This window comes from Phallusia mammillata, chromosome 1 (genome assembly GCF_965637545.1).
Source record: "Phallusia mammillata chromosome 1, kaPhaMamm4.hap1.1, whole genome shotgun sequence".
Taxonomy (NCBI): Eukaryota; Metazoa; Chordata; class Ascidiacea; order Phlebobranchia; family Ascidiidae; genus Phallusia; species Phallusia mammillata.
This window is the reverse complement of record NC_137252.1, coordinates 12891980-12919906: the sequence shown is the minus strand read 5'-3', so window position 1 is coordinate 12919906 and position 27927 is coordinate 12891980. Positions and strand designations below refer to the sequence as shown.

The window sequence follows — 27927 nt, the reverse complement described above, 5'->3', positions numbered from 1 at the left end:
ATAATGCCACGCATGAAAGTGTGCGCTTTTATTGAAATTTTATTTTCGTTCATAATCAAACATGTTAAGCAGCAACAAAGTTGTGATGTTTGGAAGTGGAATGACCGCAAATGGCTGCTTTGACACAGTTTTTGCATGTCGACTCTAAATCCAGCTCTGCGTATTAATGTAGTTTAAACCATGGTAAATTATTCCTGCGCTTAATTATACAGAGCGCTAGATACATTCCCCGCTTTTACGCAAACAAAAGACAGAAGATCTATGATACAAAGGATATAGCTGTACATAAGAATAACCCAACCCCCCTCCCACATATTTCATCGTTTTGTAGTTTTAGTACAGACTTTCATAACGATCATTTCAAATTCTAGCACATATCGGTATTGCATAAGCGAGATTAATACACCAAGACAACAACTGTTTTACTATTTAAACTACCTTGACAACAACTTCCGGAGTTCATACGTTTTAGACCCTCCCCCCACCCAACAGAGTACCCCTCCCCCCAGAATATTTATAACATGCCCATAAATCCCCCAAAACAGTCGTTTTTTTTATAATAGCAAGCTAAAAGAAGAAAACTAATTGTCTTCTGTGTTTGATGTTTGCTGTTGAATCTGATCTGGATTTGGCTCCGGCTCCGAAGGTGCTTCTTTTAACTCAGAATTCTTTTCCATACAACTGGACTGGTCAAGATTCTGACTTTTGTCTGTGGTATCCGTGTCGGAATTTTTATCTGTTTCCTCAGGACAATCTGTGATTTGTTCAGTGACTCTGTCATTTTCTTGTAGATCTACAACCTCAGTGTGTTTGTTTTCAGGATCGGTAATTGAAAGGTCAGCAAGTTTTTGCTCATTTTCATTATCTGCTAGACAGAGAAACAGGTTACTTTTGCACCACGTTACACAGAAGAAATATTAATGTAACTGCACAATGCTGAAATCAAACTTTGAAAAATGTAGATTCTGAGAGTGTAAATATGTATAAACTAACTATTAATAAATTATTTAGGGTAACATCATGTATATTCCTGTTTATGTCCGAAAACGTTTCTTAGTTCATTCTTACCTTCTTTTACAGGAGAGGTTTCTGTTACATTTTCTGTTGTGATTTTATCACTTTCTGAGTGCTGTTTGTTTGGTAGGTCACTACCATTCTCATCTTTGCTCTGTATGCTATTGACATTATGAGATGTAGGGTAATGGTTGTTAGGCCGAGGAGCATTCAGGGATAACCTTTCCATACCAAGTACCTAAAAATAAACATGATCAGTTGGCAATCAATGTCTTGTACACACATTACCATGGCACCTGTAAATTCAGGCAACGAACCTGGTGTATTTGTCTAAAAGCAATTTTCAGGAGAACATACTGAGCATATCGAGTCATCTCTTCCAACTCCTGATCTGAACAGCAATCCAACACATCAACCTTGTCTTTCTCACATGGGTCTTGAACACCAGGTCGATCTAAATGACAAAACTGTTCAGTAAAAACTAAATCTTGGCAAAGCACGAAAGTGGCACTTGCTGCATATTGCTCGAGGCCATTTATTTCAATGTTACCTGGTAGCAAAACCCCACCAGCTAGGACTTCAAACACACGTCGGAATGCATCACCATGTCCCATTTGTTCATTTGAACTTGACAATGAAATGTATACCAGGTTTTCAATTGCCTGGAAAGTAAACAAAGGTTTGAAACTACATAACATTATGTTATATAATGCTAAAGTGATCTGTACCCAATTGGATAGTGGATTCCAAACTTTTTCTCTCAGTTTTAAATCCCTTAGTATGCGAATCATGACAACACAACAATCCAACTGACTAGCTCGTGCCTGCAACAAAAATATGATAGTTTTAAACAAGCACTTTTCTTTAGTATTTGAAGGCAAAATGTACCAAAAATACTTGGCATATCCATTACCTGAAACCATTTAGCATGTCGCAGTTGTGCCAGCGCATCAAGCAGCAAATGTTTCGGAAGCATTCCTTCAATTTCTTCATTGTTTGATTCCACTTCTAAACATTGCAAATTAACACGTAAACAAAAGTGTATGTAAGGTTCCCAGATTGAAACTATTTATGCCCGAAAGGATGTTAATAAAGCATTAGGTTGTTTCTCTGAAATAGATTAGGATTTTAAAGCAAGGATTAAATCAAACCTATTTCATCTATCTTTGTTTCCGAATCGACACATGTGTATTTTTGCTCATTAGATTCCTCTTGCTCTTTTGGTGGAGTTTCTTCCTTTTGTTCTGTTGGGTTGTTTTCTGCATCTTCTGTCTCTTCTTTCTTCTCCTCTTCACTCTGATCTCCTTCTTGCTTTTCTTCCTCCTTCTCTGCATCTTCTTTGTGTCCTTCATCTTCACCCACTCCTTCAGGCCCTGTTACCTTTTCCTCTTCAGCTTCTTTCTCTTCTTGTACTTTGGGTTTTGGTTTGTTTAAGGAGGTGGATGTGAGTGTAACTAAAACCTATGAAAAAGCATGCAATTTAGAACACAAAAGTTTGGTTTCATTAGCAAATGGTGTGTTGCTTTGAAATGCTTTTAAGAATGTCTTCCGCAAGTGATATATTTTAAGTTCAACTAACCATAGCAGCAAAGCAAGGTAAGTAAATGGTAGCATGTATTGGGTTTTAAACATGCAACCTTTATCATATGTTATGCAACTTCTACACAGGTGCACAAGTATTTGATTTTGTGAGGTCTCACTTTAATGATAAGCTGCATGTTTTACTAGGTGAATTCTTGTTTTGTTTCTGTCAGAAGTTAGAACAGCCTCTACAAGCACCCAAAGTTGAGTAAAGTTGTATTGAACTGTGGTGTTGCAAAGTGCACGAACTCGGAAAACCTTTTGAGAATGTAAGTTCTTACCTTAACTTTAACAGCCAACTTTGCAAAAATTGTGAAGCCAGCCTCATTTTCTTCAAGTTCAAACTCCAGTGTCTTGTTAACTTCCTTCATTTTTTCTGAACAAAAAGATATGCTTAGCACTGTGATATTGTTTGGAGAAATAAATAACATAGCCAGCATCTCATATAGGTGTTTTCTGTCACATGGGAATAACATTTCATTGTGTATTACAAATTCTGTTTTTGGTAGCAGATTTTATATGGCATAATCAAACATTCTTACCTGGTAAATGCTTTAAAACCCTCTGTAGCAGTTTCTGGGTGGGGACGTTTCCGCAAAGTAATACAAGACTGACATTGGGATCGTTGTGAATGAGAAGTCCTTTAGCTAAAGTACCAACTCTATTGACTGCACACAGGATGCGAGGGCGAGTGTCAATTAGCTTTTTGGGTTGCTTCTTGGGCCTTTTCAAACTGCAACAAAAAAAATAATGTGTATCCTATGTCGGAATGCTGATAACCAATAACTTTTGGTTTGTACAGACAAATGTAATCATGCCTAAATCATATTTAAAAAACAAAAGCTCTAACATAATAACACTCAAAATTACTAAACACCAATGATAAGACGCAGTGCATCTTTATTAGTTCAATGATTGGAAAATCTACCAACACCATAACTCACATCAGTCGCACATTTAATGAAACTAACTCGCACATTTAATGAAACTAAAATTTAGTTCCCAATGTATAATTTTCAAAACCTTACTTGCCAACCGTAACCCTAGTTAGCCGCTAAATAAATAATTCAGTTCCTGTGCCACCTATTGAAAATTAGCTAAATGTAACTGACATGAGTTATGGTGCTAGTAGCTCTACCTCAATAATCAAAGACTGCAAAATTTAACAAAAATGGCTCTATCATTTATGTTAGATAACCTATTATAATTAGAAAGTCTCAACACCATTGAATGGTCAGCTGCAGACAGTGCACACTGTTTCGACCTATAAGGTCTCATCAGTGCAGCTGGTGACGAAAGATCGGCCGCATTGGCTAGTGTAGCCATCCAACGGCACTCCAGTTTGTTAGGAGCAACAGGGTACAACCCCATGCATCACCTAGTCTGTGCAATGCCACAGCTGGGCATACAGCACACATAAAACTGGCTCACAATGGCCAAGCAACTGCTTGGGAACCACAGTCGGCTCAGTGTCACAGTATCAATGTAAAAGCATAGAGCCAATAAATGATAAGTCTGCAGCTTATCATTTATTGGCTCTATGCTTTTACATTGAATGGTCAATTTGGTAAACTGCTTCAAAAATAAATATTTGATTTCATACATTTGTATTTTTGCTTTCTTTTCTTGTTTATCTTCATCCCCAGATGTAGATTTCTCTTCATTTCCATCTTCTGTTTTTTCTGTAGAATCCTCTTTATCCAAGTTCTCCTCTTCAATTTCTTCTTCTGTTTAAATAATTCAAGCATAAAGTGAAATTGTTATGTTTCACCAAGTATTAATCATAGCACACTGAATCATCACACTTTTTTATACATTTAATACAAAATATATTTGAGCATAAAAATAAACACTTTTTATCACAATCTCATGGGTTATTACCAAATATGCATAGTTAATATTGATCATTTTATGTGTATTTTAATTGTTTTTACAGTTGATAATGTGCACTGCAAACTATTTTATTTCTTTAGTATATAAAATTTAAACAAAGCTTTAACAGACACATAAATAACCAACTTCAAATTGATTGATTCAGTTGCATGGAAAAAAACATAGAGTGCCAATGCCCTTTGTAAGCTATTACTGTATTAGTGTCTTTTATAAATTACAATCTATTTATGATTGCTATTACATATTTTATTTCAGTGCAAAACATAACACATTCCATATTGTACTTGTAAAGATTTTTGCCTCACCTGATTTTGGCAGAGGGTGATCTTCATCAACAAACTGGTCAGACAGAGCTTTAAGAGCTTGTTCAGCAATCGTCACCAGTTCGTGAACTGACTTCAATTCCTCTTCATGTGGGTAAATAGCAGCATGTTTCGCCATTATGTGACGGTCGTCCATGGTTAGTTGGTTACGATTTTTCTGAATGAAACAGTTAACCCTTTAACTGCTGAATTCTTTTTGACAAAAATTAATGTTTAGACATGCTCTTGCTCTTTAGGGTTTTATGCAAAATCGATAGAAGATAGGCAAAAACTTTCTCTGGGAAAGTTGTTGGGTATAAAATTTTCTACCATTTAGAGATAAAAAAAAATTCGATGACGTCATCACTTACGAAATGACATCATTTCAATTCTATTTTTCCATAAAATTGCAGTTTATGGATGTTTTTCGTTACAATTATTATTTCCAAGTTGTTTTACAAACAATTCCTTACAAAACTTGATGTGTGTTTTTTCGATGACGTCATTAATTAGCTCATGACGTCATAATGATCAATTTTAGTTTCTTATTTTTCTGTAGTAAAGGATAAATTTAATGTTTTTGAGCGTAGGAAACGTGTTTTCAATAATAATTTTTGGCAAACTTGACAATTTACGGACTTATTCAAACGTTTACTGAATACCTGTACACACATAATTCATTTACAAGTGTTTGTACATGGGATGTTTATTATGTATCATTACACCACAGCATGTGCAAGTTTGAAACACAGTTCACAGAAAAAACACAATTCCAAGCATTCCCAAGGTACTTTGCACTGATTCTTCTGTATTTGTTGTTCATTCATGAGGTCAAATCCTCTTACCATTTGACAATGTAAATGCAGTTGAGGGCCAGATATAATCAAAATATTGGCCAGCAACCACACACTTCCAAAGTCAAAATGCTTCTACAACAGTTGTTTTCTTGATAAATAACTGCTGTCACCACGAATAGTAAAGCTAAACTGACTGATACAGCAGTATATTCAAGCAAACCAAGGCAAATTTACTGCCCAAAACTACCCACTTTCAAGCCCAATTCAGCTGAACACACATCAAATTGTAAACAAAGATCGCCACAACGCCCTTACAGAGCCCTGAAACAAACTCCAAACAGCTGTCTGTTAATCAACCAAGCGTAAAATAAAAAAAAATGGCTGCAAAACATAAATTAGAAAAAAACACGTTTTTTCTGAATTTTGACTTTCTCCTTGGTGTAATTAATTTTTTTCAAATACTAACATATCATTTTTTTCGAATAAATTGAAGCTAATATGCCTAAGCTTTCAAACGCACCCCAGTTGTAAAAAATATCCGCACTAATATGATTTGTATCGCTGTTTACAACGAGGCATGTGTCGGGGCGCATTTATGCGCCCGCCGCAGTTAAAGGGTTAAACAGTATTGGTTTTGTGTGATTTATACAAGCATTGAAAAATCAAATTGGTTCTTCGCTAAGTTGGATCTTTTGCGAATAAAAATTGACCACTATAAACAATAGACAAAATTCACTGGATACAATCAGTGTAGAGTTTTTCAAAAATTATATTTTCTGTAACTTACATATTGTGGTTGCCATTCTCCACCGCCACGACCATCCATCGGCATAGCGAGATTAGGGCGTGGTCTCATTCCACCCCCAACACCCATAGTTGCTTCTTTATGCCTCATTATCATTTGATTGATAAATATGTCTTCTGGGTTTTGACTATAATATTAAATATTATATTTCACATCCAAAAACAAATGTTTTAACCAGTCACATTTCCCAATTTTTGACCATATATGGTGTAGGAAAGTTACAAAGAAATGTTTAAAAATTTATTTGCGCACAGGTTCCATAAATCAGAATGCTTACAGTGAGAAAATTTAGTTTATACAAACATTAACAATAGTGTTCATTTTCCACTTTTACATATATTTATCCAAGTAACTTTATTACCAGGTTTATACATGTGCAAAAGTTACCAAGTTAGTTAGGTATACTTAACATATAAGAACTTGAAGAGCAATTTAATCAAAAATACAACTGCCAGAGAACAATCCTGCACTGATGATGACAACAATGATTGTTAAAACATCTGCATTCTGTATTCTTTATACACAAGTACCCTGGCAGTTATGACCTTGATTAAATTTTTTTTTTTTTAGTTTTATTTTACAAAAGTGACTTACTACTCTTGGCTATGATGAATCTCCTCCATCCATTGCTCTTCCAACCTCCAGTAATCATTCTTTGGATGCCAACCATGTCTTGGTCCTCCCATCATACCCCTCCATGGTCCTGGCATCGGCGGAGGGGGTCCCATCATCCACGGAGGTGGGTGAGGTGGGGGATGAAGGGGCATTCCCCACATTTCATGGGGGGCACAACCACGATCCATAAAAGGGGGCATATGGGGATGTCCCTAAAATAAAAATTGGGTTAGCAAATATCGAGCTGTGTACAAAAACAGCTTTTGTAAAAAACATAAATCATTAGGTACACAATTAACGGTTTTTTTTTAAATTCTAACAAGAAACAAACAAGCCATTTTTTTTTGTATAAAACATGACGTTTCAACAGCAACTTGTGTCATTCTCAAATGAATGAATGTAAAACCAAGCAGGGCGCAAAACCAGTAAAAGCAGCAAAAAAGGTGAGAAACAAGTGCAATTGGCAGGTAAAAACGTGTAGATAACGGCGATAAAAGGTCATGTGTTAAAAAGGTACAAGGGGGTCGAATTTTGATCAACATTTAGCTCGGGCTATGTTCTTGAATGTTAAGGGATTCTAAAAGCAGCAGCCGAGTGTGATCATTAATTTTTCAACACAAAATCACATGCAAACCTTAAATAAACTTTATGTTCTTTACAATTATGACTCTCGGAAAATTTCATAAAACGTTTTAAATGCAACTTACTGGTGGGGCTGTGACCAGGCTCATCAATGGGGGAATATTTTGTTTGGGTCCCTTCATGTTCATCTGGTTATGGTTGTGGTTCTTACGGACATATTGGTTACCACTGGCAACTAAGAAAATAAAAGTTTGATGGTTGAACACGTACATCATTTGCAACACTTTCTACAAGTACATTTCCGGCCTAAGTTTATTTGAAAACTTTATGTGACATTATTTTGGGCCTGTCACTGAGCCAAATAGGCTGAAATTTTAGCTAACAAACAATTACTACCATATCTTCAACTGTATAAGATTTTATGTTAGGGGTTTCAACTAAAATCTACAAAATGCTTTCACACACTTTGCAGTATACTAACTAACAGTGTATGGAACTTCTGGGTCATTTATTTTAGCAAGTGTAGCCATTTTTAAAAATATTACTTGTGATCAACTGAGGTCAAACTATGGGAGGATTTAAAGCACTCTTTCTTGACCAAATGATTTAAGCAAACCATATTTTACCTTCAGGAAAGGCTACCCACTAGGGATGGGCCGAGCCGAGTCAGAACCCGAGAACTCGGTACCTGTTTTTGATGCTCAGTGATCAGCCAAGCATATAGTGACAAAACACGGATTTCTGGGGCATGTACTACAGGGATCTTGAAATGCTACAAAACTAGTGGAAAATCGGGAATGTTTGCGACATCACAATGCCCTGGGCGCTGGGTGTGCCGGCCAAGCACTGGGGATTAGTGTGAGATGCGTGGGGTTCGACCAAACATGATATTTGCAGTTTTGGTCCATCCCTACTACCCACAATAATACAGGCATAAAACAATGATTTCGGAGACACCTTAATACACTGACAATCAAGATTTGCAACCGCATTTACATTTGTTACAGTTTATGTAATGTATTATTATTGTTTGATATTTATTGCTTACCCTCACCTCTTTTAGGTTGAATTTCAACCCTTGTCTCAGATTCATCATCTTTCACTACACCGAAGTTGTCAGAAATATCATCATCCATCTGCTATGATAAAAATTAGATAGATGATCAGTTAGTTGATTAAATTATTTTCAATTAGATTCATCTATATGTGATAATATGTGAGCATACACATGAGTCGATGATGCTTAGAGTCATTTTAGCTAATGACTAATAGATATGTAACTTTCCAGTGTGAATAGCAAGTTGTTTTGAACAGTGTTTCATACCGGAATGGAACATTATACCGGAATGAAATAATTAATTTTTGGTTCAAATACAGGAACAAAATACAGAAATAAAAAGCAAACTAAACACAGAAAAAAAATGAAATATCACTGATTTTTATTATGTACTTCGTTCTGAATGTTTAACACGAGAAAGTTGCAAAAAATTTCATGCCTGTGCAACATAATAACAAAATTTAGGCTCCAACAATGCACCATATTTTTGACCTAAGTTGACAAATGTTGTGTGACGTATTATCTACCCAACAACAATTCTTGTGTGTTATAACTTTCATTCTTTGTTGTAAAGGACTGTTCTTTTTACACAAAGGATTATTCTTTTTAAACAAAGGATTGTTCTTTTTGTTAAAACCAAAATACTGTAAATTTATTTTGATAAGACAGAAAAAAAAAACGGAATGAAATAAATTATTTTCACAGAATTATTTTGTTTTGTTCCGTTCTGAAATGAAACACCGGTTTTAAGTATCTTTTTGCATGCTGTGTTTTGAATTTATGTAAATTGGTTGAAGTTCATCTGAATTATAAACAAGGCTTTGACTTACTGTTTTGGCTGGCAATTCACTGGGTGTTAGTTCCCCCTGTTTTACAAGGAAATCAGCAAAACTCCATGCTGCGTCATTCAGGGATTCCTTCTTGTTTGTAGACTCACCAACTCCGACAAACTTATATCCTTGCACTCGAAGCTGTAGTGTTCAACAAATATATTGTGTTAAGATGAAAATATTAGAAGGTTTAGAAATTTTCACATTGGATTTTCAATAAGAGATTTCATTCATTAATTTTGATCCAGCATTTCTGGTAGTTGGTCTGTTTTAATGAAGACAATAGCCATACATAAAGTAACAAACTTGCCTTTGAATTTACTTTTTTGACTTTGTAATATTTTATAGAGCAGACCTATTGATTTCACATAACATGGTTTTTCCACTAATTTAAATCTGCAAAATTTTATGTTTATATATATATATAGCGTAAAAAATATGTTTTGATTTAAAACATTCCTCTTTTGTGTGTTAAACTAGCAGTTTGCAAGCTGGTTTCACTTGAGATAAGGCTCTCTTACCTCACATCGGAAAGTCTGATCAGGACGTTCTCCAGTTGAGTGCAAATCATACACAGGATGCATATGTCGCATACTTAACCATGAATACAAGTAAGACTTGATTTCCGTGGCTTGGACCTTAAATGGAAAAAATGATAACACAATGTAGCCTAAGATATAACTGTTAAAGCAATAATAGTGACTGTATTCATTACATTTTTAAACACACACCTATTACGATGTTAAACTTACAATTTTATCAGAAACATTTTCTTTTGGAGAATCCTGCGGCTTTATAACTTTGTTTCCAAACTTTTTCTTATTGTCAGCTGGTGACCAAAGTTCACGATCTGTTTTTTCACCTTGTATTAAAAAACATGAAACAGACTGAGAGACCATAAAGCAAAAAAAAATGGCACAAATAGCTTACCTCTAGATTGTCTGGAATTTGGACTGTATCTGCCATTATTAGGAAACCGCTGTTGGTTATCACCTCTTGCAAACCTGTGATATATAAGTCATTGTGTAAAGCTAGTAACATAGTGTCAACAAAAACAGAATGAATTTTACCGATTTCCTTGATTTTGTCTCGCTCCATTTTGTTCAAAGCCTGTCTGCTACAAAACAACAACAACAACAAATTGTTTATGCTTTGTTCATTAAAGGTATATTTTAAGGCTAATCTGTGGCAATAAATTTAGGTGCTTCGTTCAGATTTGTTTGTAATTCTAAATCAACCTGAACAATTTTTTTTCTATGAAGATTGAAACTAAACTTGTTTGTAAACTAGAATAGCGGTTTTCCTATATATTGCTGGGTTATATATACTACATCATATTTAATGATGTATCACATATTCCATTTACTATATTTATAATGGATATATATTTGGCACCTACATTTCATTGGGTCCCTATCTTTTTCCTGGCACTTTATAACCTAATTGTTTCTGCAAGCATAATATAATGGGTCCCCATATGCGCGTTTGTGCGGATTTATGGTAAACAAACATCCTGGTTATTTTTAGATTCTTAAGGACAAGCTTAACCAACTTTAGCCTTAACCCAAAAAGTTTTGTCCGTATTGTTTTTGCATCATTATTGTCATATAATTACAAAAAAACAGTAAATAGGAAAAAATAACAGGAAATACTTTCAATTTATTCTCATGCTTTGACCTTGATATTGTCGTTCAAGGTCAGTTTTTAAACACAATTTTCCAAAACTTAAAATGTGCTTGATAACTTAATAAAACGACATAGCATAGCTGCGCAAAAACAGCTGATTTCTAATCACCGACACGACTGCCTCATAAAACGTCCGTCCGGACGTCAAGCTGAGCACTCCCGCTGCATTCACCCGCCTTAATCGTAAACAAGTGAATTACTCCCTTGAGAGTTGATACTTCTATCTGACTGAGAAAATGGTCACGTAACGACTGCGTTCATGCGTGAAGCTGAGGCATTTTTTTCTATGCGCCACTATGGTCAATCACTCCCATTGCGTCAGCCGTGCACTGAGCGACAGGCAAATACGGTCATGACGTCATACGCATCGCCTGTCCCTGCCGTGACCCCGCAGCGTTAACGTTTACAGCGCAATATCACTAACACCGTATCATCTCAATTCCAACCAGAGAGAAAATGGTCAAGTGACGACTGCGTTCATGCGTGAAGCAGAGGCATTTTTCCATGTGCCACTATCGTCAATCATTCCCATTGCGTCAGCTGTGCACTGAGCGAGCACAAATATGACAGAAGACAGCATGTAAAAACATATTTTTACTATTACTGAGCCGATTGCACTGAAATTTTTACCAGCCAACAAGGAGCACCCTATCCACAGCTGTTAAAAATTTCAGCAGGTTAAGTCTTGTATTTCTGGCCTCAATAACATGTGAACAAACAAACAAATATTTGGGGGTAAAGGGGTGAAAATGGATATATACAACTTCAAGTTTCAAAATAGTTTAAAATACGCTGCAATGTACCAATCAAAAAGTATGAAACTCCAGAAACATCTGCTTTAGCAAGTATAGCCGTTTCAAAAATTTCACGTTTTGGGGGGCTGTGGGTGAACCGAGGGGTCAAACGGGGTCAAAATTCACATGGACCATCGTTTGACCAATATCTATAATAAGAGTAAATTTGAGAAAGTTTGAACCATTCTTTCTTGACCAAAACGTGGGAACAAATCTGCGTTAAAAAATTCACGTTTTGGGGGGCTGTGGGTGAACCGAGGGGTCAAACGGGGTCAAAATTCACATGGACCATCTTTAGACCAATATCTATAATGTGTGTAAATTTGAAAAAGTTTGAACCATTCTTTCTTGACCAAAACGTGGGAACAAATCCGTGTTAGAAAGAAAAAAAAAATATAGACAAAACAATATGTGTCCCCTTCAGGGAAGGGGACCCATAAATATCATAAGTCATAACAATGAATAGTGTTTTGATATGCAAAACTATAAATAGTGAGTGAGATAGTCATACCTTGCATTACAATTTAGCATCCAAATGATTGCCTTCCAAAAATAAAATGTATCTCCTAACCTGCTGCCAGTTGGCTTGGTTCCAATTAGCTCGATTACGCTCATCCCAATTCCCATTCTGCCCTGGGGGTTGGTTTCCCATCTGCCATGCTTCAGGAAATGGGGGTATGTTGGGTCCATCCTCATTTACTCTGGGTCGGTTTTGGGCCCCATTCCAATCACCCCAACCTTGGTCTTTGTTCCAGTTTTCACCCCAATTGTTTGCATGCTGGCCCCAAGCAGCACGGGCATCAGGAGGAAAATTTGCTGGATCCGGAGGTCTACTGTTGTATGCCCGAGTATCAAGGTTGGGTCCTAGTTAAAAAAGAGGCTTTAATTAATTCACATGTCACTTAAAGCAGAATTATAGTCATTGGAAGCACTTTGTTACAGACTTGTGATTTCTTACAAAAAATGTTTTCAAGTGAATTTACCTTGCTGCTGCTGACCACCATACTGTGGAGATTGGTTGGGGTAACTTGGAGTTTTTCCTTGCTGAGTAAATGCCTGGTTTTGGCGTTGCATGTTCATCTGTGCCTGTTGCTGTGACCAACTGAAGTCACCCCCAGATACACCGTAATTACCTCTTGAAAGATTCTAGGACAAAAAAGTTGGGTTGTTTTTGTTAATATTAACACATATTTGGAATGTACTCAATATGCAAGACTTGAACAGTACCAGACAATGCATATAGCAAAGCACCAACTAAAACAGTGGTTCTTAAACCAGGATAAATTTGTCCCCAAGCAGTAAATTGTACACACTTAGGTGGCAAATATAAAGAAGAAGGCTCTATAAGAATCTCTATAGGATTAATCCACTACTTTTAGTTCTGTATCTATAAAAAGTTAAAAAGAAAAAACAGGTTCAAAAACTCTGTACTAAAGAAAAATCAATTTTTTTTATATTTCTAAAAAAATATTTCTTTTAAATCAGATAATACTGGTTCATACCTGCTGTTGGTATCCAGTTGTTACATGGGTCCAATCTTTACCCTGGGGTTGTGGGGGTTGAGAAGGAGGGTGCTGTTGAGGGGTAAAAGTTGCCCCCCAACCAGTTGTACGACTAACAGGATCGGTCTAAAAGAAAATCAACATTAAATTCAATAAAAACATTTATATTTGAAAAATGCTACCCCTAAATAATAAAAGCTCACACATTCTTACAAGAACAATACAACAAGACTTTCAAAATACCTGTGGTTGGTTTGGTAGAGGAATAGTTGGAAAACTTTCATGCTGAGTTCGTGGGGTGGCAGCATTACCCCAAGAAGCTGTGACAGCAAGATACAAGTAAGCAAGGTTTGTGTAAATATCAAACTCTGTTGGCAGACATGTTCAAACATAAACCACCAGCATTATGTGAAGAATAAAAAATGCAAAGCAACAGAATAAAAGTCCAAGCAGTAATGCCAAGTGTTGGCAGACATGTTCAAACATAAACCACTTGCATTATGTAAATGCAGAGCAGCAGTAGAAAAGTACAAACAGTTAACAAGCGCCAACTTTTAAACACCATAAACACCAATCCCACATTCAGCATATTTATTTGTATATTACAATAAAAAACAACTGATTTACCAGCAACTGTGGTTTGGTTTATGCCGATGTTGGATTGGGGACTTGATTTTGCCCCAATTGGTGATTTATAAGCTTGTTGTGATGCAGCTGTAGTAGCAACTGTAGAATACAACATTTCAGTATTAAACCACAACAATTAAGGTTGTTTAAAATACAGATGTAACTGCAAATTGTTGATGCATTGTGTTCACTATACCTCCCGTTAAAAACACCCCAACAATTGCTTACACATAAAACAAAGCAGTTGTTATAAGGAATGAATAACTTCTACCTCTAAGTTATTACCTGTGTTTGCAAGTTGTTGTTGCTGTTGTTGATATTGTTGTTGCTGCTGTTGTACAAATGCCTGCTGATATCCCATGTACTGCAACAATATGAAAACTGCTATAACATTTACATTTAGGAAAATGCTATTAGAGAAAACATGTAAGTTGGTCTACAAATATTATAAGTAAACTAGGCACAAAACAGCACATAGTTAAATGCAGTAAAAAAATTATACCGAAGTTGGGGTAGAAAAATGCCCTCACATCTGAAGCAAATTTTTTTATCCAAAACAATACAAAAGTATGGTAACAAAATTTTCAAAAAATGTTTTTTTTTTACCCCACTTGACTGTAATACTGACTAAAAAAAAAAACTTAAGTCTCACAGCTTGCAAACATATGTCTGAGCTTCATTATGTAATCTCCCTTGGGGCTATTTTGAAGGCACTAAATATTCAGCAAGCCAAATAGGTATGCAGTATATTTGGCATAACTGTACCTCAAAAAAGGGAAATGAAGTAACCTTTGACCATACTTAAGCGTTACATCACATTATGGAGTGTATATTTGTTAGAATCTATCATTCAACATTACAAAAACATCAGCATGAAAATTCAATTTATGCAACTTTTTATTTATCATGATAAAAGGTCAAACAAATCAGTGGCCAGGGTGGTTTTTGTTTTCCAGAATAAAACAAGCTAAAAAAGAGAAACACTGGTTTCAGTTTAACCTTATACCTGAGCATGCAAAGAAGCAACTTGTTGAACGGACATTTGAGCTTGTCTTGTCTGTGTGGATTGTTGTTGTTGCGCTGTTGTCTGAGCAGCAGCAGCAGCGTTATTTGCTGTTGTCTGACTGTACCAAAGATTCTGAAACAAGAATTGCAAAGTTACATACATTTAATGCTTTGTCAGTTTTTACTGTACATGAAACCTGTTCAAAAAACATTACACAACACATCATAATTTTGCTTTTAAGAGTGGCTGGCATCAACATATATATATATTTCAACAACATAGCATCAAATTTCAATGCAATAAATGTTTGTGTAAAAGTATTTTATTAGGACAACTTTCCTTTCACAATAAAATTGCTCATTTTTGTTTAATATCCAAGCAAAATATTATGCAGGAAACCTTCTAAAAACTGGATATTTTGATTAAAATTAGAAAACCAAAAAGGCCACCCATAACATTGTGCATTTAGGTCACTCAAATTACTAAACTCATGATAAAAAGTGACAAAATGTATAAAACAAAGATTTGAATGAAAGCACTTACAGCAAAGTTGTGAAATGTTGGTTGATTGACTGTAGTACTGCTAACGTTGGTGTAACCATAGTATGACTGGGATGGAAAAGTTTGTGCGGTTGTTTGTGATGGCGTTGTGCTTGCCACAGAAGTTTGTTGGTAGCTACCAAAAAAGACAGAAAATAACAAAGCGTGAAAAGAAACTAAAGAAATTCATGATTTAATACATGTTGCTACAGAAAGATTTGAGCAACAACTAATAAACTTCAAGATAAAAACTTTTTGGTAAGAAGTGCAGCATACATACACATTAAAAGCAATGTAATAAATAAATGTCAGGCAATTAACTTGGTACTGTACAGATTAACAGTATTGTTTTTGTCATCCGAGTGCCAATAAATGGGATGTTTGTAACCAGGTTTTTTTTTAAGGTTTGGTTTGGGTGACCGCTAAGTAGTTTTAAGAGACCGCAAGTGTTTTATTTAAATACCAAAAAATAGCCATATTTGCTTTAAACGAATTATTTATTAGGCTACTGGCAAATTTTGGGAAACCGCTGGAGAAAAAAAAAACCTTAAAAAAACACTGTTTGTAACTATATTATTATTGCATGACACAACTGTGTCTCTGCCTTATGCATTGGCCATCGATGATTGGTATAAAGGCAAAGCAACTTAAAAAACTTTGATGCTCTGTCATGGCATTCTTAAGTTTCATTTTTACAAGTTTTTGTTTATTAACATTTATTACATACATAAAGCAAAGCAAAACCTTAGCACTGCAATTTTTGTTACCCCACCATTAAATCACCTAACGTTTGTATTTTTTGAACATCTTTGGAGATTGTTTTGCCATTGAAAAGGTAAAAATGTAGGCCTTTAACTGGAAACAAATTATTGGTTTTCTATCGGCCCACTGATGTACTAATAATCGTTCCCGGCCTTTAAAAAACATATCAGTTTATCTCTACAGAAAAACAGCTGTTGAATTACCCGAATGATGATGCAACAGTTGATGTGTTGGTTGATGAAGTGCTTGTTCCAGATGCAGAACTATTAAAATTTCCATATTGTGTGTAATTTGCAGTTACTTGTTGAGGGTTGTTATATCCTGATGCTGCTGGTGCTGCTGTTGGTTGGCTGTACTGCCTAAAATGTTTAAAACTAATTACTTAAAAATACATATTGTAAAAAATTGCAGTAGATGAATTCAATACATGTGCTTTGTATATTTTCATTTTAATCTATTTTACAAGTTAAATTTATTGCACATGACCATTTTGACAATAAAACAACTGAAAAATAACAAACTTTGTTCTGAATTGTTTGAAATGTTTTTAGTTTAAAAACTTACCCATATTGTCCTGGGTAGTACGCCATTCTACTTAACAAATATTTTAAAACATATACTGCAATTATCTACATTAATAGGTCATGGGAAAAACCCAATTTTATTCACATAAAATCAGGTCCCCTTATTACTATCTTCAGAAAATGCAGCCAGGAGCAGCCACGCAAGACTGCTTTCCATGTTTGCTTTCACGAACTTTGACCTTAAATCAATTTGGTAAAAAGGAACCAAAAGAAACAAAACTACACACGCAAATAATAAACTTAATAGTTTACTCGATTAGTATTTGAAAACCAATAATTTTCTCGTTATGCATTTACGAATATGTTGGTTTGTTTGTTTCATTTTCCTGTTTCAGAAATCTAGAGACCGGTGTTGCAGCAGATAACTGCTGAGAACCGCCATATTTCAAGATCATGCAAAAAATCTTATCAGCCAAAACTATTATTTTTCTTTTCTAAAACAATGTGTGCTAAATAACTGTAGTAACATGCTTCATTTTTTGGAGGATATTTACTAATTTAGGTTGTCTATGAAATTGTGCGATGTCTAAAAAATTTTCCGGTCTATTACACAAACAACAATCGGCGACACGGCAATTTTTCACATTTTTCGCAAACATAAAAATTGTAAAGTGTGAACTACTTTCGGAATCGTTTTTTCTAGAGTTAGTTACAGTAAATGTAGCGACTTTCGATTGTGGTACAGAAGCATATCATGGAGTCAGTAACTCAACTTTTTACCGATAAAAATGTGGACGAAATGAACGAACTGGAAAGCAAAACTCGACGTGAAATTGAGTTAAAAAAGGAGGAATTGCGACAAATGGTTGGAGAACGGTAACACATATAGTTTGCTGGTTGTTGCTTGTAAATTTTGCTGTTTGTATTGTATACATGATAAATTAATACATGTATCATATCTGCCAAAGATTTTAACTGTGAATAATACTGCAATTTATTGGAAATTTGGTTTTAACTTCAAGCCAAAAAGTGCAAGCTGTCAGTTAAAACAGAGTAGCTTTTATCAATTAAAAAATTAAAAATGTTAATCCTAAAATTGTATTTAGATATCGAGATCTTATTGAAGCTGCTGACACGATTGCAGAGATGAAACGGTGTTCTGCTAATGTTGGAGACTCGATTAAAGACTTGAAGCTTTTTTGCTCTGCCAAAACAGTCAAAACCAAAAGAGAATCCCGTGCCAAACAAAAGCAATCTGCAAAAGACCACAAAAGGTTAATACTGCATGTTTGCAATCGTTTTTGTACATGGTGGGCTTGGTGGCTTAACTTAACCAATGATACCAGAATTGGCAAAAATGTGTAAAATTGATATGACTATTGCATCAGTTGAGCATTGAGTGTTGATTTAATGTTTGTTATCATTATCTATTCTAATGGACTAAAAACTAATAAACAATAGATAGAATTAGTGAAAAAAAATATTATGGAATATTAGGTACATGGAAATTTCAGCAGAGGCAAAAGTTTTAATGGAACTTCCTGAGAAAATTTGGTCCCAAGTTGAATCTGGAAACATGATCAGTGCATCCTTCCTATATCTTCAGGTGTTAAAAATATCTTCTGATGTTTGTTTTTCCTTGATTTCATTGTAAACACTTTGCATGTATTTTAGAGTCTGCAAGTGGTGAAAAACCTTTCGCTCGGTGCATCGTACAGTCCTATACTGCTTTGGTTCCCAATGTTGGGCCAGCAAGCCCAAGCAGTCGCTAACCTGGGCTCAGCAATCCTGAAGCAATGTCACTCAAGACTTACAGATCATCTCGTAGACCCATCAAAAACTGCTGAAGCGCTCTGTTCAATCGTCCTTTTGAACAAGCAATCTGCTTTTGATATTTTCAAGACCATGCTACAATCACGAAAACAGGTAATTGCAGATATTCTCAGCTCAGAATCTGCTTACCAAAGTATTGGAGCAAAAGCAAGGATATGCGAAAGCACGTCAGTTTTGGTTCAAACTGTTATGAATATCTCTAAGCTGTTTTGTCAAGATTCTAATGGCTTGGTGGCAGAGCTTCTTGAGAGTTGTGCTAACCAGTCATCTCATGATGTGATAAATAGGTTTATGGGAAACCATGAGGCCACAAAGCTTTGGAGTAAACATTTGCCTGCAGAAACAACGAAAAACCTTGCAGACTTGAAATCGGTGGAACTGGTTGTTTCACAGGAGTTGCTTCAAAAAGAATGTGGACTTTGGCTTGCTGACATCAAGGAAATCATGGTAAAAGGGATAAGAGATCTTCTGAAGTTTACCACAAATGCCAAAGACTTGGCCATTATTCGCAATTCATTATTGGAAATTGTTAACATTGATACACCCACCTGCCAGGATAAGGGTGATGATAAGGCAGAGTGGATGTTTACAGATGGCGAAGCATCTCAAGAAACAGTCAAAAAATGGTCACTCTCTTGTTCTTCAATATTTGGTCGTGAAGTTATGATATGGGAAGAAATTCTAAATGATTTGTTTGTTGACAAAGTAAGCCAGTTAGTTAATGAAACATTTATTACTTTGTTGACAGAAAGTAAACAAATATTGTCAGCTTGTTCTACATCAGAAAAATACCTTAATGTTTGTTCTTATGTTTGGCAAGAACATGAAGATGATATTTTGCCCTCCATGGCATGGAACCATTGGCAAAGTAGAAAAACCCACGATCTTCAAAAGCAAGGTGGTTTGTCCCTTAAGGCACTTACCATAACACCAAGAGTTCACCAACTGTGTTCAGAAATAAACTCTGTAATAGTTTCTTTGCTGGATGATTTGGAATGTTATGTGCCTGGAATAAAAAAGAGCAACTTGGAAAAGCGAAAATCTGTGTTTAGTCTTACTAAAGATGAACCACTGGAAACAAATGTGGAAGGCACCGCTATACGCACTCAACTGAGAAGCACATGTTTGCAGTTTTTGCACAATCTTTTGGAATATATTTCTACTTTAAAGGAACAATTTAGCTCTGAAAATGCCAAGGCAACTCCTGAAAATCTGACAAAGGTTTTAGAGCTGTCTCTGGTTTGCCGTAATTTTTTTGAAATTTGCACATCATTTTATCACTGCTGTACAATCTCTGAAGATGGTGTGAAACAAGTGTCAGCTAGAAGCCAGTATCGGGATATGATTATGTCAAAGAGCAAAATGGATTCAGCAAGTACAGACAGTGAATGGAAGACCATCGTTGTAGCAATGAACAAACAATGTCGGGAACTAATGTGTATTTGGTGTGACAATATTCTCTCAAACGTTTTCAAAGACTTTAAAAATCAGCTGCTCTCATCAGTAGAAAATGGTTTTCTTCTCAAGACCATAACCTCATGGGATGTTATTGCTGTGGAAGAAGAAAGTGAGACTGGCTCAACGGTCACATCCCACATTAAAATTCCTTCATCCACCACCTCCTTTACACAGGATCTTTTATACACCCTCTGTTCAAGAATTACTGGCGTTGGTGGTTTCTCAACATGCAGGTTTACCCTTCGCGATGTGGCACAAAAATGTTTGAAATTGATCCTGGGGGCTTTTTCAGAGTTGAGGCACACCTTGTCTACTGCCGATACAAGTCTACATGGACAAAGTCGAACCCATGGAGAAGCAATGGTTCCCTCACAAACATGGGCACTGCAGTGTTTATTTGACCTGCGTTATATTCACATGTTGCTGTATCAGACGCCAATGACTGAAGCACAAGACAAAGATTATGATAGTGAAGATGATGATGATGATAATGCAAGAATGGATGAAGGTTCATCAACATACACATTTACTGAACTAGTTGATTGGCTGGAGAGCTATGTCGATCCATTTGACCTCGATGTGTTTTCACCTCATATTACACGGAACTTACAGCGTCATATTCAACGCACATCCATCATGCTTGGAATACTTGCTGCACCTGGTCGTGTAGGAACAGCTGGACCTCAAAAACTTGGAATTGTCAAAGACTCACACAATGTTTTACCAATGACAGCAGACTGTGGAAGGTAAGCATTTTAGAAATGTTTTTTAATAGAGAAACCCGATGAAGGTATAAGTTTTAATGTACTTTTGTTTTGCATGTATGTAAGACTAGGTGTTTAATCTTCTTATTATCATGGGGTGTCACATTTGTTTGATGAAAACTACCCCTCTCCACCAATTTCTTATGATTAAGACAACATACAATAAAAAACAAAAGACAACAAAACTTATAGTATATAAGTTATTTCGTTGTTTTGTTCAAAATTTCTGTGTGTAAGAATTATTGAAATACAAAAGCTTTGTTTTACTATTGGACCCAAACTTTTCATCATAGTACGAAAAATACTATTTTTTGTGTAGATTTTCATATCTTCCTGTAAGTGGCCGGTCAACTCGATCTCACAAACGTCTTACAGCAGTATCTCGTCAGCTTCCGTTGGCAAGTGCACTTCGGGAGCTCACTCGCTCTGTGGATGAAGATGAAGACAAAAACTCTCAGCAGAAGAAACTGTCTTCCTCTCTATACTCCAAGCTGGGTGCCTTAAGCTCATCTTGGCTGTCAATGTCATCTTCTTACACAGATGAATGAGGACCAAGTTTGTCATTGGTGGAATGCAGAATCAATGCCGTTTCAAACAAACCATTGATTCCCAACTAAGATGAATTCTGTTGTGTTGAGTGCATGCAGTTGTGTGACACTATACAGAAAATACTGTTTACCAATAGTTCTTTGGTAATACAATCATGTGATAAGATAGCATGATTGTTATGGCACAAAGTACATAAAAGTGTCGGTTTAAACTTTAAAGCAATGAAGCACGTTCCAGATTTGACTTCCACCTTAAGCTTTGATTGAATGCAGATTTCACATTTTCACAATAAATTTGCCCAGAATGTGATAATAGTGGTGCTACATGCTTACCTGACATTGGAAAAACAAGTTACAAAAAAATACACAATTATATTTATATGAAGCAGAGATACTTGGGATAAATTTCAATTTGTGCTGTTACCCAGATTTTTATGCATGTCTCGGTGTATAATATATGCATAGTAAAGCACTCTTGGTCACATGCTTACTGATATTCAGATGTAACGGGTGTGCTTATATTTGTTCCACAACATGAAACCTGCTTATATCTATTTATTGTGCAATTTAGTTCGTGTTGTTGTATAATTGTAACAATTTTACATTCTAGGGTGCTTTGAATGCAATGTCTGTAAATGCTGTGCCTTCTTTAGAAATAAATATATTCCGATTATTAGTTTAATGCAGGGGTGCAAAAATGCGGTCGCACGGTCGCGCCGCGCGACCAATAAACTTGCGTGCGCGACCTAATTTGCAGAAACAATTATAGGTGGTTATATTTTCATAACTCATTTATCAGAATATTAATAAAGTACCGAGGCAGTGGCACAACTAGCGGAAATATAGAGTTCAGGCAACTACCAAGATTGTTTTCGCGAGAAAACACGCTTGGATCAAGCCTCGACCGATTTATGTTAGTCGCAACTTTTAAATTTTTGAGGCACTATCGCGATGCTAACTGTGTTTTAGTTTAATAAAATAGACTAATTTCTAGTTTATTAAAATATACCATACTTAGGCAGCATCAGAACAAACACCGATACATTTATAAACGAGTAAAACGTGCTTTAGTCAGCCGTTTTCTTAACTACTTTTGCGAACAGTTACTTCACACGGACTTTTGATTCAGTTGCCATATTGCAACACAATCTGTGCGTCAGGTTTGAACGTTTGCTGTTCGTATAAGAAAAACGTAAGAGATAAGTCTAAAGACCGATTTGCCGAATCAGCAATTTTAACGACGATTCGTCAGGTGTCGAATTAAAAACTGGATATGTGCCTTCGGCAGACGAATTTGTGATACTGTAACTGTATATTAAAGTATATGTGTTGGCGGTCATGCGTTGATTTAAACTTATTTTTAGGGTTTAAAAAGTGGTATAACTAAATTTTGCGGGGCTTCTAGAGAGATCTCGCTTGTACGCTATTGTATGCAAACAATGCCAAATGTTCAAGTAACACACAACTTAACACTAGATAGTGACGTCATTAACAATTGAGACCGATCATCAAACTGTTCAGTTCAATCTGTGGATTAGGTATAAACTTTCAGGCACAAGCAAATGGGACACTGTGAAATAAATGATTTTTTTTTGAATCACCAGATTATTACAAAAAATTGAGACATTTGGTGGCCGTTTGTAAATTAGGAACCTGCGATATGGCTATTAATAGCGACATGGTTGTGCATAATGTGGAAATAGACACATATACAAAAACATGTGTGCTGCTAATTTTCTGCGCGCTACCAAACTTAAAAAAAAATTTGCACCCCTGGTTTAATGGTGTATATATATATTTCTTTGTAGGGGTATTTAGGAAGGGGATTAGATCTATAAGGCCGCAGGGGCAGGAAAATCTAGGCAAGGCAAAATGGAAACGAATCCAGTTAATCGCATAACCAATTCACAAACTTTTTTGTGCAATTAACCGTACGATTTTGGCAACAGCTGGTTACGGTTGCAATCTCTATGCAATTAAACGGACTGACTTCGTTTGTTTTTCAATTCATTGTCCCACGAAACTCACTTGGCGTCATTGTAAAATAACATTCATTTGTTTCACTATCAGGTGGATTTGAAACATTCAGAACATAATATTAAAAAGAATTTGCCACGAAAGTTGTTCTGCATGCTTCCGTGGCTGTCGTCGGTTTCGCTACTTACCCTTTCATAGTTGTCTCAAAAACAAAACGTTACAAATAAATTGTTCGTGTTTATTATTTTATGCATGAAATAAGATTGAAGACTTGCAGTGACGCCTGTCTGCATAAACACACAGTGAAAAGATTTGTGATTTCACTTGGTTAAAATAAGGTGCTCAAAAATACAAAATTGCAATTAGCAGATAAAATATAACATCCTTCAACACTTACATCGCTTATTAATAGTGATAGGGAATTGTCGTTCGAAAGTATATCTCAGGCATTGCTGCGTTTCCAATCCCAAATAGAGATTGAATGTATTACATAAAAAGCAAAAATGACAGATTCTGAGAATGCGTTTTTTTGCAAATTAACATTTGTTGTACGCTTCGTTTGTGTAACCGAATCTTCGTAAATTTGCGGCAAACATTTCGTGAAACTTTCGAGATTCGTCCTTCCGTCTTTTCTCTTGCTGTGTGATCTTTGCTTTACTTCTGTATCCATCGTATACAAGAAATTCGTCGTTCAAAACTTTGAACTTGTAACCTTTGGCTTGTAACTCACACATCTAAACATATATGGACGGTTTGTATGAAATCGTTACTATTTCAAAACGCAGACACAAATTTAGGTTAGGTTTTATGCAAAAAAATGAAGGTAGTTGACGAAAATGTATACCTCGTTATAGTATATTATATTGTACAAATAAGTCACCACAAACGCAACATGAAAAATGAAGTAGCATATAACAAACATATTATTATAGTAATAGATATCTAAATGGAATGTAAGCTACACACAGTGTACATTCCTTTGGCCTATAAGATCTCAGTGCAGTTGGTAAAAGAGATTGACCAAATGAGCTAAATGTAGCCACCTTACGGCACTCCTGTTCGGTGCCAGCTGTACTGATGAGATCTCGGTCAAAACAGTGTGCACCATCTGCAGCTTTCTTATTATGTATTGGCTCAATGCTTTTACTTGATTAGAATGTGTTTTTTTCATTTGTGAAAATCTACATGTTAAGGCAAACGCTTACGTGAGAAAGACGATCTTGTCCGTATGCAGTGAAGTTGATGCCATACAGTGGGGAATACCGGGATGCGATAAAGTAAGGTTCCCAACCCTTGGTGCACTGAACCTCGTAAGATATACTCATTTCATCCGCTGGTGAAAACGTGATTGAACGCAGCCAACGATCGCTGTCGGTTGCTTTGTGACATTGTGGGCAAATTTCCTGAGTGCCAGTAAAAACATCAACAAGATTGAATTTTAATAACTTTGGCATATGACATTGCCACAAAGCCTCGACACTTTGTTTAGTTAAACCTTCACACTTCTAGACGTACCTGTAATAAGACGCGCGCATTTTTATCTTCCAACGCAGTGAGCAGTTCTCGCTTGGTGCGAACCGGATATGACGATCGCCGCACTTCGAACACCGGAAGTACATAGACATCATGTGATGACCTACGAGAATCAAAGGTATTAAGATTGAAGGATATCGTGGAAAAAGTTTTCTGACGATTTTTTTAACATAAGTGGTTTTACCTTAAATTTTCATGCAAAGAATTTCTCCTCGCAAATTCCAAAAATCTCTGACGCAAACCCTTGCTGGGTGTGACGTCAGCATCTACGTGCAGTACGTAATTGGTCAAAGCTCCTCTTCGCGCTACGTTACGCATGACGTTGTGTGGGTACATTGACGTTGAACTACGAGGTTTCCGAATGCGCAATCTTCTGATGACGTCTTTGCACGATAAGTATACAAAACTGCCGAGTGACGTCATATTTGGCGGCGCTCTTGACGGAAAGACCAGATGAAAGGAAGTTGTGTGACGCAATCGGTTCCAGCAAAGCCTGACGCCATCGATGGCGTCATCAACAAATGCTGCATCACTGTCCGGTGCCAATACAGACATGGACACTGGTCCATCCCACACTTCGGCAATTTCTATCAGCTTATATAGCTTGTCAACTGAACCGTGAAGCACTAGTGTGATGTCATAAGGAGTGACGTCATTGATGGGGAATCCCTCAGATTTGTAAAAGTGTCGAACCACATATTGATCGGCCGCCAACGATTCTGAAACTCCAGTTAAAGTTCTTTCGATAATCGTAATATCGTCAACGTCGATTTGGTTCGTGTAATACGACTCCAGAATCATTCGCACTACTTGTGACGTAATGATAAACGTCACAATCGTAATAAACTTTCGTGATGACTGCATCTATCGAGCCTTTAATAAAATTAATTTTCAAGTTAGTATAGGAATTTAAAAAGTATGTCAAATCATGACTAACACACTTTACTTACTTGCTGCTGTAAGTTTTCCAATCAGCAAGCATTGTCTTCCAGACTTTTAACTAAAAGACTGTAACTTTTCTGCACAATAATGCACACTATTTATTTAAATCATTACAAAGGAACAAGCCTGAATTCATCGACACAAGCGCTCCATTACTTATAGGTCAAGTAAAATACCATAAACCTCAAAAGTATATGAAAGATTTCTGACCACGTATGCGCTTAACAACCAGACTGCAGAATAGAGGAATCTAACGAAATTCCGCATAAAACCCTTATTGTGTAAAGGACCCAATTTTCGGATGTGATGGTCCGTGTCTAATTGAATGGTAAGTGATTTCATGAAAAACCAAAACTGAAGTTACTGTCTGTTGGTTAGCATACCTTATACTGCTCGTAGCTTTATTTAAATAGACCTCATGTAAAAATTTCTACTTTAGGAAAAATATTCATTGCTCTGATTGTTACTACTACTAAAACACACAGTTATTAGCATCAAAGTAAGTATAACTCTTGCGGAAATAGAATACGTATTTGCCGATTCAACTTTTTGTGCTATTCGATAAACTTTTTTGAATTTAGCAAAAAGATACTGCAGCAAGTAATTTAGGTAAACGTACAACTCTTAATCAAAGCAAGCATAAAAACAAAATTCACGTTTTCCAATCACAAGCGAAGTTAAGAAATTGCCCGGGGCATCTTTGCTCTGCAACGAGCATACTCGCGTGGCGGCGTATGTTGTGTGAATTCTTTTTTTAGGGATGCAAAAACAAAGACAGTATTAACAGTATTTGATAAATATAAACACATTAACAACAAATAATTAGAAACAAGATTTTGAACTTTAGAAAGTCATGATCTAAAATCACGCATTTTCCAAGATCATGCCCTTTCGAATACTTGTTTTCTGAGTAAATATCTAAAGTGAAATGGCTCTAATTCAGCAACATGGTCAAATAACTGATGTCAAAAACTCATATCGGTCCAAAAAAATTGATGACACCAGAGTTGATCTTTTAAGTGCAACAAAGCGGCCAATGATGTCAAGGTTAAATCCAATGATTAATCACGAGCGGAAGGGACGACTTTCGGCTTGTTGTTGATTGCAGAAAATCTCGTTAGAAACTCGTGACGGTCAAAGCATTCGTGCTAAAAGCATGAAAAATTTGTTTGCGTAACGAAATATACTCAGAAATTTCAATGAATTTAGAAATGGACCATTTCAAAATCATGATCATGACATCGGCTCAAATGGATGCAACCATGATTCATTGAAAAATAATAATCATTGCAAACACGTGATGCCTTTGGCATTTTATAATCGTTAATAGCGTGCAAAAATTGTTTATACACGCCCAGCAAATTGTAGGAATGGGTGTGTGCTATAAGTTTTTTTCAGTATTCTTGGCAAGATTGGTAATAAAAAAAGGAAAATGCATAACAAAGCGACATGTGGTTACCTGTTGCATGAATCTCCAACGACGAAACGTCTAACAAAATTCTGCAAAAAATAAGCATGTACGTGAAACCCTCATTTAGGTTTGGCGTTTTGCCAGTCTTGAAGAGACAATGGCTTTACGTACTTTAAAATTATTTTGGAGTTGTAATGATATTTTGCTTCATGTCTTATGGCTAAAACGAGAAGAGCAAACAAACCAGTTCGAGCAAGTTGACGTGCAAAAAAATAAATAAAAACTACATCACTGAGCTGCAAAACGACTTTGTAAAGAATGGCTTCCGGCGCTGCTTGGCAATCGACTACTGGTCGATAAAATCAACAGACTCGAATACCGTGGTGTGAGTTAGCGGTCTGCGGATAGGAGTGCTTCGTTATTTTGCAGGGTTTAATAAGTTGACTTTTGATTGAAGTCTTTTGCTGTACACTGAAAAACTGTACCCGCGACTGGCCCTTGGCCTCGACCCTGCAGATTAAGATGTAAAACTAACACAGTGGCA

The 27927-nt window shown here is 36.1% G+C and overlaps 3 protein-coding genes across 11 annotated transcripts; 1 reads left to right on the top strand and 2 right to left on the bottom strand.

Annotated features, from left to right (window-relative positions):
• Window positions 1-13: 13 nt before the first annotated feature.
• Window positions 14-17149, bottom strand: LOC145227718 (uncharacterized). Of its 9 annotated transcripts, none has more exons than XM_080092671.1 (30): window positions 16958-17149; window positions 16597-16752; window positions 15635-15767; window positions 15092-15223; window positions 14371-14449; window positions 14086-14184; window positions 13702-13778; window positions 13459-13584; window positions 12940-13102; window positions 12528-12820; window positions 10547-10593; window positions 10407-10480; window positions 10229-10338; window positions 9998-10114; window positions 9477-9617; window positions 8638-8728; window positions 7715-7824; window positions 6987-7219; window positions 6375-6519; window positions 4794-4968; window positions 4199-4322; window positions 3138-3328; window positions 2877-2971; window positions 2166-2475; window positions 1928-2022; window positions 1743-1838; window positions 1565-1676; window positions 1332-1468; window positions 1069-1252; window positions 14-865 (listed from the first exon to the last, which is right to left on the bottom strand). In XM_080092671.1, the coding sequence occupies exons 1-30, from the start codon at window positions 16981-16983 to the stop codon at window positions 582-584; spliced, it is 4155 nt and encodes a 1384-aa protein (XP_079948797.1). In that variant the 5' UTR covers window positions 16984-17149; the 3' UTR covers window positions 14-581. The 9 variants fall into 9 exon arrangements, with proteins under 9 accessions (XP_079948797.1, XP_079948744.1, XP_079948759.1 ...); XM_080092618.1 differs by having other exon boundaries at window positions 14-868; window positions 1311-1468; window positions 16958-17124; XM_080092633.1 differs by having other exon boundaries at window positions 14-868; window positions 1311-1468; window positions 8638-8725; window positions 16958-17124.
• A 373-nt stretch (window positions 17150-17522) lies between these two features.
• Window positions 17523-22202, top strand: LOC145227769 (conserved oligomeric Golgi complex subunit 1-like). Its single transcript, XM_080092680.1, has 5 exons — window positions 17523-17793; window positions 18024-18191; window positions 18415-18523; window positions 18592-20954; window positions 21292-22202. The coding sequence occupies exons 1-5, from the start codon at window positions 17672-17674 to the stop codon at window positions 21518-21520; spliced, it is 2991 nt and encodes a 996-aa protein (XP_079948806.1). The 5' UTR covers window positions 17523-17671; the 3' UTR covers window positions 21521-22202.
• Window positions 22203-23721: 1519 nt separating this feature from the next.
• On the bottom strand, window positions 23722-26501 carry LOC145208925 (beta-1,4-glucuronyltransferase 1-like). The gene is made up of 5 exons (XM_080079174.1): window positions 25981-26501; window positions 25215-25903; window positions 25013-25133; window positions 24703-24900; window positions 23722-24231 (listed from the first exon to the last, which is right to left on the bottom strand). Exons 2-5 carry the CDS (start codon window positions 25892-25894, stop codon window positions 24034-24036), a joined length of 1197 nt encoding a protein of 398 aa, XP_079935300.1. The 5' UTR covers window positions 25895-25903; window positions 25981-26501; the 3' UTR covers window positions 23722-24033.
• Window positions 26502-27927: the final 1426 nt, after the last annotated feature.